We start from the raw sequence: 16,204 nt of genomic DNA on the forward strand, positions 1-16,204 counted from the left end.
ACATTGCTGCCGGGACACAGAAATCGCTTCACCGTTGCAATACAGTAGGCATTCTGCAGAGGGCTTGATATAAAACTCCCATTGGCATTCAGTTATTGCCTCCCATAATACGGCTAATGGCATACTACAAGTATCTTTGTGACACAGTTGGAGTATTTCTGCACATGCTTTTCTATGAAAATGCTGGGGAGAAATTAGTGAGGTCTCTCCGTGGAACCTCTTCCGGCTGTCGAGTAATCTTTTTGTGAGACTAAACTGAAGGCTTTCTGTACGTCTCTCCCCATCGCATTGCTCCCGGGAACTGGTTTTGCGTTACACCCGGCATTCTGCAGACGCTTTAATACGATACTAATGCTGCCTCTCAGGAATTCACTCTCCATCTCACGGGTGCTGGCCTACGGCAAGTGTCAGTACGACACTGCTAAAGTATTTCTGCAATTGTTTTTCTGTGACAGTGCTGCTGATATTTTGCAAGGGTCTCACAATGGAATCTCTTCTGGACTTCCAGTAGTCTTTTTTGTTAGGCTAGGCTGAATGCTTTCTGTAACAATCTCTCCATTGCATTGCTCCTGGGGAACAATAATCACATTGGATATGCTTTACAATTGGCATTCTGCAGAAGCTTTAATACGACTCAATTGGTTGTGTCATTATTGCCTCTCTGTAACACAGCTGCCAGACTACCACAAGTGTCTCGACAACATTGTTGGGGTATTTCTGTGTGTGCCTTTCTGTGAGAATGCTTCCTACATATAGCGAGAACATCAGCATTGAACCTGTTCTGGGTGTCCAATAAACTGTCTCCGAGGCACAGTTGCTAGCTTACTGTAAAACTCACACCATCTCATTGCTTCTGCTATACCACAATAGCTTCACCATTGCACAACCATAGACATTCTGTGGAGGACTCTTGATGATACTCTTGTTGCCATTCTAGAAATGCTTCTCTACCTCACCATTTCCAGTCAAACACACTGCTGAAATCTTTGATGACTCCTATCATTCTGCCGTGTTTTCACCATGAAACCACATCTAGATGTCCAGTAGTTCATAACACAGGCACAGCACCCGGCTTACCGTAGCTCTCCTATCCTCACATTGGTGCTGGGACATAGAAGTAGCTTCGCCATCAGACAACTGTGGGTATTCTGCAGCCGCCTCACCACAACATTATGCCTGCCCTTCAGGAATCACCTCTCCATCTCATGGGTGCTGGTAACTGCCTCTATGACTGCTGTAGTATTTCTGCCAGTGTTTTACTACAATAATGCTGTCAGCATTTAGCAAGGGTCTCGCAATGGAACCTCTTCTGGGTGTTCCATATTCCAGTTTCAAGGCACATCATGTAGCTTGCTGTAACACTCCCTCCATCACATTGCTGCTAGGACATGGAAGTCATTTTGCCATTACAATACAATAGACATTCTGTAAACGGCTCAATATGACACTCCCACGGGGGTTCAGTTATTACCTCCCTTAATGTGGCTCCAAGACACAAGGTATTTCTACAAGTGCCTTTCTATGACAATACTGCTGACATTTAACAAGGATGTCACTGTGAAACTTCTTCTGGATATCCAGTAGTCTTTTAGCAAAACTAAGCTGTGTGCTATCTGTAACTCTCCCCCCATCCCATTGCTCCTGGGAAACAGCAAAGCCATCGGATTTGCTTTGCAACAGGTATTCTGCAGACCCCTTAATAAGATAATCCCACTAGTGTTCAGTAGTTCCTCTGCATAAGACGGCTGCTGGCCTATTGCAGGAGTCTCGACGATGTCATTGGAGTCTTTCAGTGAGTGCCTTTCTATGAATGTGGTGCTCGCATTTAGCAAGGATGTCACAACAGAACATGTTCTGGGTGTCCAATAAACTGTCTGATGCACAGCTGCTAGCCTACTTTAAATCTCGTGTCATCTCATTGCTGCTGGAACACCATAATTGCTTTGACGTTGCACTACCACAGACATTCTGCAGAGGTCTCTCAATGACACTGTAGTTGCTGTTCTAGAAATTCTTTCCCATCTCAACGTTTTATGGGTTACTACAGTGTCTCTCCAACACACTGCTGGAGCTGCGACGGCTTCTATCATTCTGCAATATTCTCACTGTGAAATCACATCTGGGTGCCCATTTGTAACTGAGGCACAGCTACCGGCTTACTGTAACCTCGCTCCCTCACACTGACTATGGGAGACAGAACTTGCATTGCTATCAAGACTAATACAGTCGATCTGCAGACACCTCACAATGAAACAATGCTGCTTTTCAGGAATCACTTCTCTATCTGATGGGTGCTGGCCTACAACAAGTGTCTCTATGACACTGCTGGAGTCAATCTGCAAATCCATTTCTCTGACACTGCTTCTGGAATTCTGCTAGGGTCTCACCATGGACTATCTTCTGCATGTCAAGCAGTCTTTCTGTGATACGAAACTGATTTCTTTTGTAACTCTCTCCCCATCACCTTGATACTCGTACACAATAACTGCATCACCATTGCAATAGAATAGTCATTCTGCCCCTCAGGAAATGCCTCTCCATCAGTGATGGATTAGTATGCCAGCAGCCAGATGGATCAATATTGCAGCCCATTGGTGTTCAGTCATTACCTCCCACAACCCGGCTAGTCTCCTATTACAAGCATCTCCATGAGACTATAGGAGTATTTCAGTAAGTGCCTTTCTATGACAATGCTGCCGACATTTAGCAAGGCTATCAAAATACAACCTCTTCTGCACGTCCAGTAGTCTTTTTGGGAGAATAAGGCAAAGGCCTTCTGTAAATCCCTCCCCCTTGCATTGCTCCTGGGAAGCAGTAATCACTTTGCCATGCAGTAGAATAGGCATTCTGCAAACACCTTAATATGACAAATCTGCTGGCACTCAGTTATACCTCTCCATAACATGACTGTTGGCCTACTGCAAGTGTCTGAACGACATTGTTCCAGTATTTCTGCATGTGCATATCTGTGAGATTGCTGCTGGCATTTAGCAAGGGTCTCATAATGGAACCTTGTCTGTGTGTCCAACAATGTGCCTCTGAGACACAGTTGCTTGCTTACTGTAACTCTTGTGGCATTTCATTGTTGCTGGGACACTAATATTGCTTCTCCTTTACACTAATATAGGGATTCTGCAGATGACTCTCAGTGACACTATTGTTGCTGTTCTAGAAATGCTTCTCCATCTTACCATTTCTGGGCAACAGAAAATCTCAATCCATCACACTGCTGAAGTGTGCAACGGCTCCTACTATTCTGCAACGATCTCATCATCGAACCACATCTGCGTGTCCAGTAGTCTGTAATCGAGTCCCATCTGCCAGCTTACTGTAACACTCGATAAAACACGTCGAGTCTGGGACGTAGAAATTGCTTCACCAGGGCAATACTACAGGCATTCTGCAGTGTCTTAATGTGACACTCCTGGTGGTGTTCAGTTATTGCCTCTCTACAACGCTACTGCTAGCCTACTGCTAGTATCTTGACAACACTGTTGGAGTAGTTCTGCAAGTGCCCTTCTATGTGAATGCTGCTGGCATTTAGCAAAGGTTTCACCAAGGGAACCTTTTCTGGGTGTCCAATCGTCTGTCTCCAAAGCACAATTTCTAACTTACTGCAACCTGTGTACCATCTCATTGTTGCTGGGACACTAAAATTGCTTTGCCTTTGCGCTACTATCACTTAGCCCTTGTGAGGCAAACTAGGAGCTACTTGATTGAGAAGTAGTAGTTCCAGTCTTGTTAGCTGTAGGTCTCTCCATGTCCGTATCCAGTGATGCTTGAGGACTGAGGATGACAAGCCAGGCAGTTGGTACCATTGGGCCTTCAGAGCCTGTTTGGGCAGAGTTTAGTTTAGTTTGCACTACTATATGCATTCTACAGATGCCTCTCAATGACATACCCGTTGCCGATCAAGATGTGCTTTTCCATCTCACCATTTCCGGGCAACTGCAAATGTCTATCCATCACACTGCTGAGGTCTGCGTGGCTCCTATCTCTCTGCAACATTCTCACCATGGAAACGTATCTGGGTGTCCAGTAGTTTGTAACTGAGGCACAGCTGCTGGCTTACTGTGACCCTCATTCCGTCACATTGACGATGGGACACAGAAGTAGCTTCACCGTCGGACTACTACAGTCATTCTGCAGACACCTCACCGTGACACTATGCTGCCCTTCACAAATCACCTCTCCGTCTCACGGGTACTGGTCTATAGAAAGTGTCTCTATGACACTGCTGTAGTCATTCTGCAAGTGTGTTTCTCTGAGACTGCCGATGACATTCTGCTAGATTGTCACCACGGAATGTCTTCTGCGTGTGCAGCAGTCTTTCTGCGATACAAAGCAGATGGCTTGCTGTAACTCTCTTCCCATCACATTGATACTCATACAAAGTAACTGCTTTTTCATTGCAATAGAATAGTCATTCTGGGATGCCTCAATATGAGACTCCTGCTAGCGTTATATCACTTCCTCTCCTTGACATGGCTGCTGGCCTATTACAAGTGTCTTCACGACACTGTCGGAGTATTTCTGCAAGTGCCCTTTTACACTAATGTTGATGGTATTTAGAAAGGGTCTCACCGTGGAACCTCTTGTGGGTGTGGAATAATCTGTCTGTGAGACAAAGCTGCTAGCTTACTGTAAAACTCTTTCCATCATATTGCTGCAGGTACACAGAAATTGCCTCACCACTGCACTACTATAAGCATTTTGCAGATGCCTCACCATCACACTAATGCTTCCCCTCCAGAATTGCCATTCCATCACACGGGTGCTGGCCTGTTGCATATGTCTCTATGACACTGCTGCAGACACGGTGATAGCGTATTTCTATGACACTGCCACTGGAATTCGGCTACGGTCTCATCGTGAACCTCTTCTGGGTGTCCAGTAGTTCATAACCGCAGCACAACTGCTGGCTTACTGTAATCCTCGCTCCCTCACACCGGTGCTGGGATGCAGAGGATGCTTCACCGTCAGCCCACTACAGACATTCTGCAGATGCCCCACCGTAGCATTATGGCTGCCCTTCACGAATTGCCTCTCCATCCCACGGCTGCTGGCTGACAGCAAGGGTGTCTATGACACTGTTGGAGTATTTCTGCAAATGCCTTGCTATGATAATGGTGCAGTCATTAAGCCAGGATCTCACCATAGAACCTCTTCTGGGCATCCAATGATCTGTCTCTGAGACACGGCATGTAGCTTACTGCAGCAGACTCTCCATCACATTGCTTCTGGGATGTAGAAATCGCTTTGCCACTGCAACACAATATGCATTCTGCAGACATCTCAATATGATACTCCCATCTGGCATTGAGTTATTGTCTCCCTTAAGACAGTTACTATCCTCCGACAACCATCTATATGACACTGTTGGAGTATTTCCGCAAGTGCCTTTCTATGACAGTGCTGCTGACATTTAGCAAGAATGTCACCATGGAACTTCTTCTGGATGTCCGGTAGTTTTTTTGCGAGACTAAGCTGAGGGCTTTCTGCAACTCTTTCCCAATCGCCTTGCTCCTGGAAACAGTAATTACATCCAATTTGCTTTACAACAGGCATACTGCAGACGTGCTAGTATGGCACTCCTTCTGGCGTTCAGTTATTGCCTCTCCATAAGATGGCTGCTGGCCTGCTGCGAGCGTCTTGACAACACGGTTGGAGTTTTTGAGTAAGTGCCTTTCTGTGAGAATACTGCTGGCACATAATTCTCCCATCAGATACCTCTTTGGGGTGGCGATTTCACTTCAAATCCAGAAGTCAGACAAACTACACAATAAGAGAGTGAGATTGTTAAGTTCTCTGTGGTTTTTTACTGAAGTGTCGGGACAGTGGCATTATTCCAAAGTTTGCCAGAGTGAGACATTTTATCCAGATCGCCTCTGTGAAATTCATTACATGAAAGGTGAGTCTAGCACTAGTGAAGGAAAGGATCCATTTTACTTGCTGTGAACTGGATACCATATCAAAACAGCTGTTTCATACGCATACGGATATTGCATCCAGCCTGCCCATCACTTTCCTGGGCATAGGCCGACTAAGTGACCCGGACAAAATCGGACTGTGTCCATAAGGCATACATCGAGACAGTTTCTGAAGTTCTCCCAACAGTCAGCACTGTTACCACAAGGAGATACTTTTCAACACTCAGTGGCAATTTAACAGATGAGGTTTGGACAAAATAACACTGTCTGTGCACGGCAAAGGCTCGAACTTCACCCCTACACTGAGAACCCTGCACTGACTGATTTTATTAGTGCTGTTGAGGAAGCTGTGAGACCTCTTCCTAATGATGCTGCAGAAGAAATAAGACACGAAGCATGTGCACTCGTGAAAGCTCCATCTCAGGAGAGTAATGTGTCTGCCATGGAAAGGGCCGCAGTACAAAATGTATGAGAAGGTTCTCACGCGGTGGTCTTACCAGCAGAAAGAGAAATGTCACCATGTTGTTGCCACTTGGGCTTTATGAGTAGAAGATTTATAATTTGCTGAGTGAACCAATGTACTGGAAGACTGACAAAGACTCCACAGGAAAGTGGAAAGGAAAACATCAACACTGCTGAATTCTTCTTCTGTTCCACAAGAAGTGCCCAAAAGACTAAGATTCATAGCCCTGTGCCGCCTAGGTTATACGGTCTCCCGGAGATTCATAAAAAAGAGCTTCCGTTATGGCTGATCGTCAGTAATATTGACACCCCCACGTACCTGCTGAGACATTTTGTGGGGAAGAGCACACATCGTGTTTGCAACTTGGCTGACTATCAATAAACTGAAGTCACTTCAACTCTGTGAAACTTACTTAGTAGTGAGCTTCAATATCATCTCACTTTTAAGGTTTCTCTTACGGACTCTTTGTCACTCATCAGCAGTAACGTCATGGCCGATATAATAGCACATTTTCATTGTGTCCTTTCCTCAATCTACTTTTTATTTAACAATGAATATTTTGAGCAGACTGATGGTGTTGCCATGGGAAGTCCTCTCTGTCCTTTGGTAGCAAACTTTTTTTATGGAAGACTTTGAGGAAAGGACACTTGATTCAATAGAACTTAAACTACGAGTGATAAGTAGGTGACAGGACACTTTTGTAGTGTGGCCCCACAGTGAAGAACTGTCACACTTCTTGCAACATCTTAGTTTTGCTAAAAGACTACTGGACATCCAGAAGAAGTTTCACAGTGAAATCCTTGTTAAATGTCATAGAAATGTGTGTGCAAATCCATTAATTTGGAAAATATGAAGAACATTTTTTGTATACTGTTATACATGTTGCAGTTGTTTATGTTCTGTATTCTATACATTGTTTCTACTTTATTATCACCTGTTTATACTGTTTTGTAGCAAAATAAATGCTACCTTGCAAAATTTCCATTTGTTGCTTTAATTTTGGGTACCAGTGTATTTGCTGATTGTACATGGGTGAAACATCACAGAACATTGAAATGTTGAATGTTATTTATTTTAACAGTTTTGTAGGTGAGTGACTGAAGTAGTTCTGTGTGTTGAAATATGAACTTTATAGATTTTTTTCAATGCTTGAGAATTTTGTCATTGAATGACTTATATATGCATTCCATAAAAAAAATTGCACCTGTAATTGGGTCCCACCTTTTCTGCTGAAAACACCACATCTTTATTGCCTAAAGTGTCATTCCTCTATTGCACTATTTTCCCCACATTTTACTCTTTACTGTACTTTTTTGTTTCTGGAGCTCCAAAATTTTCAGCCCAAAATTGGGCTCTATCCAGTGCTCTCATGCTTCAGCACTACAATTCATTGAGAGTACATTTGCTAGAACAGTTATGACAGATCCGGAGATGTTCCATATTCCAATATACATCACAATCACATCTGTTTTCATATTCTTCAGTAAGGCCTTCTCACCCGTGTTTGCCTTTACTGCTGTTATTCCCTTTCTCATGCAGTTCAAGCTCCTCTAAATCTTTCATTTTGAGTTCTCAGTGATAGCTGTATCCTGTAGTGGAGGATAGTCATTTGTTCTTAAAACTCCTGGGGAGGCTATGACAGAAATACAGTCATTCCAGTATTGGAGTTCAATTGTTATCACCACATTATTTTGTTCTTCTTTAGTTTAGCTGATAATTTCATCACTTCAAAAGAAACAAAAATAACATCTTCATTAGCTTTAGACCATGCTTAGAATTTAGAAGACAGTACTGTGATACAGTGAACAATTCCTTAAGTAGTCTATAGATGTACTTAATGAAACTGCAAATTCACAGAAATGTAAGACTAAATTAAAACTCATCCACATTTGTGTGATCCATTTTGATAAATGAAACTGTCAAGACTTCAGTTGTATTTATTAACAATAAATGTTTAACATGTTCCAACCAGCTGTCTTTATTTTTACTTTGAAATATCTACAACATATCATTGTTTTTAAAGATGTAGAACTCCATCTTCATACAGTTGTTCATAGATGGTATTATGTGACTCTGAAATTGATATAACATTGTATAAGCCTACTGGTTGGAACATTTCTGCACCTCCATTACCAGATGTGGCCCATGCTTTCCACAAATACTCTGTAAAAAAAAAAATAGAAACAAAAATGGTCATACATTAGAATAATTGTTGCTCAGTCCATGGCAACCCCTGTGCAAAACAATGGCTGCAGATACTTATGGGCAGAATGAGTACCATCAACTATGCAACTAATTGTTGCTGTCCGTCCATGTTTGGAGACCAGCTCAATGAGCAACAGTTAAGTATGGCAAAACACTATCACTGAATGCTTGTAGATCCACACAATGTTAATGTATCTTTCTATCATGAATAACAAAACATTCTGTATATGACTGCTATTTGACTCTCCATTCATCCACCTTGGAGCGTATTCGTTAACATAGTGATTGCTTCTACACTCTTCATGCATTGACTGCTAGCAATCAGTGGAGTCTGGCCCAGGCTTTCAAACGTATGTTCCAAGCGCAGTTAAAGGAAAGTGCTCTGACTGGAATGACATGGAGTACGCCTAATAGTTAGTGCATCACATGTACTGTGCTCATAACAGTTATTTTTCTCTGTGTCACTGAGCTCTTTGTGGTATTAAAAATTCATGAGCATTCTATTACATGTACACACCATCAGAACAGTATCATACAGAGTGAGGAGATATGGTAGCAAGATCATTACTGTTTCAATTAGAAAAGGCTTCATTGTAATTTGCTTGCTTGATTGTTAACCAAAAGTTAACTTTGGTGTAGTTCTCACATCATTCCTTCATTTGGAGCCATTGAGGGGCAACAATCTTGAAAGAGGAAGGAAGGAACATTGCTTGAAAGATAAGTTTCTCTTGGGCACCAGACAAGTAGCTACAGTGTTACACTGAGAGATTGGTCTTTGATGTTTACACATGTCCCAATATTTGTTAAAATGTTATTTTACTTATTCATTTTTCTGTTAACGTTGCAGGCTGAAGACAAAGATAGTGGGAAGTATGGAAAAGTTGAATACAGAATTTTGGCAAGTGATAGAGGATCAGAATATTTTGCTATGGATTCAAGCATAATCAAAAGCAAGAAATTATTTGATAACGATGTGGGGCTGCCCTTCCGGTTCACTGTAGAAGCTCGTGACAACCCCACATCAGAGCAAGACAGCAATACTGAAACAGTTCCTGTTGTGGTAAGTGTTCCAGACATGCCTTGGATGTTCATAACAATTCTAGAAGATAAAAAAATTGATAATTTTCCAGATGAGCTTAGTGTTAAAATAATTTCTTTTGACTGTAGTAGTGAGATACCAATTTATAACTCATCTTATTTTCAGATAAACCTCATTACTGATCGGAATCGACTGATACTAGTGATCGATGATGCCAAACCGGAAACTATTCAGAATGAGGAGAATAAAATTGCTAGTGTCCTGGAGGACCACACAAACTTGATTATTGGAATTGAGAAAGTAGACTCCAGACAGTTTCTTGGCAGTAATAGCACAATTGAAATAGACAAAGATGGGACTGATGTTTGGTTCTATGCAGTAGATCCTGAAACTGAAACAATTCTGGAAAGAAACAGTAGCAGAGTACTGAGGTTAGATTAAAACTTAATTATTTCTACTTTATTGTTCCTGTACTTTATAGATATTCAGATGAAGTAAGAAAAACACTACAATTGCTGGAAAACAGACTTATATCAGGAATTTAAAATTTTAATCTTTTTATAAGTTTGAGTAGCATTTCACTGTAGAGTTCCATCCCATCTCACTTGATGAAGAATGTGTGGCAGTTTCTATTCCCGCTGTGCATCGTCGGGCAGAGGAGATCACGAACACATAACTGAATGCAGAAATGAAGTGCTTTATTACTGTTAAAACATACAGCAATACAAGCGAATGCAGACTATTGGTGTTTATACCCGACTAGGTCAAAGATCAAAATGTCATGAATAAAAGTAGTTGTTCTCAAAGTCAATCACCACATGTTCAGTGTTGGGGGTGGCCACACAGGCCTCCCCTCCCACTTCCCTGGAAATGCAGAGAACTGTGGAGGGTGTGAGGTAGTAGAGGGTGCCGGTAGGATCAAAAACGTAGAGCCTGTCCATGGGAGGATGCAGCACGTACGTTAACCGAGTAGGAGGGTGGCGCCCTACAGTGTCACTGCCAGTCGTGGCGCCCAGATGGACTCATTGCCCGAGTTCGAGTAAGCACACAGCGGATGAGGACACCGTGCAGAGTCGCCAAAAGTTTCGTGGTACCGACATAACGGGTACACGGGATGCCACATCTGCTTTGTGTCACCCGAGCTGCTCGGTGCACTGTGTGCTCACTCAGCTATCGGAGGAGAATGGGAAGCAGGTGCTGGTGGTGCAGGTAGTCCTGGAACTTGACCACCAGGTGGCACTGGATGTAGCTGCCGGGAGCACGTGCCATGAGTGCAACTGCCACCGGCAGGGTGACGAAGCATCTGGATTGGAGCCGGAGGAAGGAGAAGTGTTGCCAACCATTTGTATCTGTGGGGGAGCTGCCGGAGGGAAGGAGCTGGTGATGTGAGATAATGCTGTCTGCACAGTCAGCAAGACAGAGTTTCTTAATAGACTTGTGAGGCAAGAGATATACTTGAAGGTCAGGCAGCAATTTAACCAGCTGCAGGGTCCACAGTGTGACATCAGGGAGGTGCTCAGGTTGACTTGGGGTGGAGGTGGTGTTACAGTTGAGATGGGGTTCAATCCTGCAGCTGTACATAACGAGTCCTGTAACAAATTGCTTTGGCATACGGTTGTGACAGGTGTTCAATACTGTGGGACTGAGCAGTACCATATTTATGTTGAGCTGGCGGATTCAGCAGCAGGTCACTGACAAGGTCCGATTTGTCATCTAAGTGGCTAACAAATATGAAACACGCGTTGTCGCCCAGAATTGCACGAATGTCTTACAGGTTACCGACTGAGGTGAACCGCATTTTGGAATTCTCCTTCTGCAGGTGAAATCATTTAGGAAAACATCTGACTGGCATCTGTTGCGATGTCACGGGGAGAGGCGAGTAGCAGTGTCAGCATGGCGATGGCTGGGTGGACGCAGGAACTGGTGTATTGCCTGAGATTTGCGTGTGTGCATGTGGGGGAGGGGTGGGGGGGGGGGTGATACTCTGTCCACAGGTGGCACACAAGGTGGCTGTCACGGATGATGTGAACTTGGTCATGAACAATTGGAATGTTGTTAGTGCGAGGAATGCGCAAAAGGATGTCTATGTGTAGTGGGAGAAGTGAGCAAGTAGTCCACATTATGCACCTACGTCTGCTGCAGCAGCACTGGGAAAGGCAAAGATGTCTTTTGTGTGATTCGGTATGAGATGAAATTGGGGTATTGTGGCACAGCATGGAAACGGGCATGTTGTCCTGTATGCAGTTCCTGCCAAGGTGGCTGTGAGCTGGAGAGGGCGGAGTTCACATTAGCGGTCGGCGCGAGCTGGTAGGGGCACATGAGTCAGGCTGTATGGTAGGAGTGTCACTATCAGAAAGGACTATCTGTGCTCCCGTGTCAGAGTCTGAATCACAAAACTGTAGCTGATACATTGTGTAAGTTTAGTTGCAAAGGGGTAAAAGAATCACACAAAAACACAATCGAATGGAAGGCGTCAGGGGTCACCAGTGTGGCAATTTCTATTCCTACGGTGAATCATTGGCTAGAGATCATCAGCACACAACCAAACATGGAAATGATGCACTTTATTTCTGTTAACAAGATACATTTATACAAGCGAGCACACACAATGAGCGTTCATACCACTCTGGCCATAGATTGTAATATCATGAATCAAAATAGTTCTTCTCAAAGTCAGTAACCACATGTTTGATGTTGCTGATTCCTGCAAGTCCACCATTATACTTTCACCAAGTTTGGAAAATATCTCCATGCTTTTCCCTTTCTATGTTTAGTTGAAGAAGAAACTTGTAACAATCAATACTTGAAGTTCAAAAGCTTTTAAAAGTCTCAGAAGCTGTTCTTCTATCTTTTGTCAGTAACTAGGTATTTTTGCTGACGTCCATTTTGTTTTATCTACAGTATTTTCAAGTAATATCATCCTTGTATTTTTAATTACTTAGTGCAAACAAAAGACCAATTTCCCATTTCCTGTTGATTTGGTTGGTCAGCTATTCTGCTTATTTTAAAAAAAATTTTTTATTTTTTTTTTATTTTTTTATTTATTTTTTTTTTTTTTAAGCTACTGACTGAAAATATTTACAAACTACTGGTACTTGACATGAGAGGGTTAGAAAGTGACATGTAAACATTATGCATAATCAAAATAACGCTTAACAATATTGTGAATCTTGAAATTATCCTTGCATACAGGATAACAATGATATTGTCAGCTGTTTAGCCAGTCATCATCTCCCACCATATACAATATTTCATCCATGCACAGTAGAAAATGACAACTGACTGACCTACCGAAATATCATTGAGTGTTAATACTATTTGTGTCAGAATAAGTGCAAATACTTTTCAGCTGTTTAAATTGTTTGTCTTTAGTACCATGACCATAACCAGCAATAACCAAAGTTTTGATCCCTTTGAGTGAGGATGTATGTAATATAGATAAAAAATGTTGAATTTTTTTATCAACAAGGTAGTTCTGTAGCATGGTGGAAATACTGACTTCAACTTTCACAATTTAATTCATGCTACAAATGATGTAAAAGCTCTGTAGTTTCAATCAGTGTGCAGTGACTTGCCTCCTTTTCTACACAACTCTGTCCTTGTTTGTGAAATTTTATTATTTCCTACCATCAGAGACGGCATCAATAGAGTACAGAAGACTTTGAGCCCATTTATGGTGTGGTTAATTACATTTTGTTAAAGAAATGCACCCATGATGGAATACAAAACCCAAATGAAAGCTTTAATGACCACTTTTGGAAGAGACACCCAAAGATAACAGTTTGCTAAACCACTGTTGGTAAAATTTCCTCTTATGATGCTCGTTTGGTGTTCAAAGATGGTAACATTTGAAGAATCCAGACCTGTATGAGGCTAGGATTTGATGCAGGTTGCTTAACTGAAAACCTACAGAAGAAGACTGATGAGGTGCATATTGCTAGTTCTGAAATGTCAGTGAGGGATATTGCAAAAAGGGCATGCCACAAGGATCAGACTAGAAGAAAAGAGCTACACAAGGCCAAAGAGACCAAATGTTTGGTAATGGCCAACATTATAGTGCTTATTTCTGGCATAAATGCTAATATTTTTTTTCTGCATTTCCTCCAACCTTCATTTTCTGCATAACCATTGCAGATAAAAAGGTGAAATTTGCTACAGACTTTGAAAATAGTACATCGTTACTTCCTTTGATACAGAATTTTTCAGAGTGCATTACTCTCAAATTTATTTGTATTTGTGTGAACTAAAAATAGTTATGTATCATAGAAATAAATTTAAAAAATTGTTGTACAAATACTATGACTGACATTAAAAAACTAGTGTACAGAATTGTTTATCTAATTACTAAGAAAAACCTACCACATTTTGAAAGTTATAATTAAAGTAACATTTGAGAAAATATTTCTCATATGATAGTGTGTGCCTAAAAGTATCCAGCAATGCCCTGATCAACTTATTTGACAAAAGATTTAAAAAAAATAATCCAGATTATAGCCAATAACATAATGACAACATGTACAAAATTCAGTTCTGTTATCTCTCAAACAGTAACAGGTACATTAGCTTATATATGCCTGTGTATTTTCTCATATGTCAAATCCCCCCCCCCCCCCCCCCACCCTCCTCCCAACCCCTGAGCCAGTGTTAAAAGATGAGACACAACTTTCTGCTTGTGTAGAACATTCAAATAACTTACGGGACTGCAACCGAATAATATCATCAACAACTGCTGATATTTCAACAGGAGCACTTCCTGCCATTTTTGAGGCATAACTGCAGCAAAAAAGCCCTATGCAAATAAATTTAAAACTTTAGTTTGCAGAGACATCATCTTTGGTAGTGTGTGTGTGTGTATGTGTGTGTGTCTCTCTCTCTCTCTCTCTCTCTCTCTCTCTGTGTGTGTGTGTGTGTGTGTGTGTGTGTGTGTGTGTTTTACCTTTCCAGAGTTTATGTGCAAACCAAGGTTTTAAATTCCCTTGCACAGCACTTACTTGCTGCAGTTATGCCTTGAAAATGGCAATTGGGCTTCTATAAAAATATCAGTAGTTGTCAGTGACATCACCTGGCTGCATTGAATATGATAAAAAATATATATTATAAAAATTTTTATAGCACCCTAACTAAGTTAGAAAATGTTGGAGTAAGTTGTTTTAGTAGACTCTTATTGTCTGGCAGCATCAGATACCTGTGATGCCGATTGATCACTGTTCCCAATAATCGTCATTGCATTCGAAGTTCGATCATTTTTAAAATGCTTTATTGCCTGAAGCTTTGTTACCAGAATCTTACTTTGACATTTTTGTAAGAAATTGTTATACCCACATGCTGCTAGATATATACCACAAAGTGTGTAACTCCCCAAAACAGGTTCACCAAAGATGAACCCAACCATTCAGGAGGGTGAAGGTTGTAGTGAGGTATATTCCCTTTCAGCACAATGCTTGCTGAAACATTCTGTGGAAGTGTGATTAGGCTCATTGTGGTAATGTGGTGGATAACCATCTTCACTTCTTTGTTCCCAAGTTCATCACATTATTTCACTGTCCAGTTTGTGTTAGCAGAAGAATCTGCCAATTTCATAACATTGGTATTAAGATTATTCAGAATGTGTCGTGTGATTTGCCCAATCACTCTGTGATCCATGTTACAACCATTGAAAGAGCTTATTCCAATTCAAGGAGACTCCTTGAGTGTGCCGTAAAAGCCATAGACAATCTCTGTATAACTGCTGATCACTTGTATCTAGCTTTCCTACCAAACATGGCATTTTCCAGGACTCTTTTTCTTGCTATAGTTGTTTGAATTACAAAATAATTTTTGTTTGGTTTTCATCCTTGATGTAAGTGACAGTTTTTGAAATTTTTTAGGTCAATAATGGATGCTGCTGTGAAATCAAGTATTACAAGAGATATCGGTAGTACTCTTCAAGCCACAACCAGTGGGATACATGGTCCATTAATGGTCATGAAACTTCAGAAGGGTTCAGCTGTTTCATGGGATGTTTTCCCATATGCTCTCATAATAATCGCTTGTATAATCTTCATACTTGGCTCAGCTGGAATAATATACATATGTATCTCATGGTCAAGGTATGTACCAATACAAAGCAGTTTGTTGTTTTTTTTATAAGAGTAAAGGAAACAATCATTCAAGAATAGCAAATAGAAATATGAAGCAGAACTGGAACAATATACATATGCATCTCATGGTTGGGGTATGTACCAACTCAAAGCAATTTGTTATTTTTTTATGATGAAGAAAAAACTGCCAAAGAATGGCACAACGAGACATGGGTCAACAATATGGGCTATAAATTAATGTACTCTGAAAGCTTTGTGAAATGATATATTACATAAGTGTAGTGCTAGTAATGTATGATACCAAGAAATTCACTATAATGGTTCCTGTAAACAATACTTTTTCTGCTCTACAGGTACAAAGCTTACAAAGAAAGAATGCAAAGAATGTATGTTGTGCCGAGATATGATCCAGTGTTTGTTGAACCAAATCTTAAGGAATATGAAACTCAGGTTTGTGTAATACTTAAGTTTTTCAATCAATATATAG

General features: G+C 41.3%; 1 protein-coding gene across 2 annotated transcripts in view; it reads left to right on the top strand.

Annotated features, from left to right (window-relative positions):
* Positions 1-16,204, top strand: part of LOC124619243 (cadherin-99C) — a 627,922-nt gene that overhangs the window by 599,727 nt on the left and 11,991 nt on the right. For both annotated transcript variants that reach the window (XM_047145486.1, XM_047145488.1), the window contains exons 23-26: positions 9,446-9,658; positions 9,803-10,068; positions 15,505-15,726; positions 16,071-16,167. In XM_047145486.1, coding sequence (XP_047001442.1) covers positions 9,446-9,658; positions 9,803-10,068; positions 15,505-15,726; positions 16,071-16,167 — 798 coding nt within the window. The remainder of the gene's footprint in view (positions 1-9,445; positions 9,659-9,802; positions 10,069-15,504; positions 15,727-16,070; positions 16,168-16,204) is intronic.

The sequence above is a fragment of the Schistocerca americana genome, chromosome 6 (genome assembly GCF_021461395.2).
Source record: "Schistocerca americana isolate TAMUIC-IGC-003095 chromosome 6, iqSchAmer2.1, whole genome shotgun sequence".
In the NCBI taxonomy this organism is placed as follows: domain Eukaryota; kingdom Metazoa; phylum Arthropoda; class Insecta; order Orthoptera; family Acrididae; genus Schistocerca; species Schistocerca americana.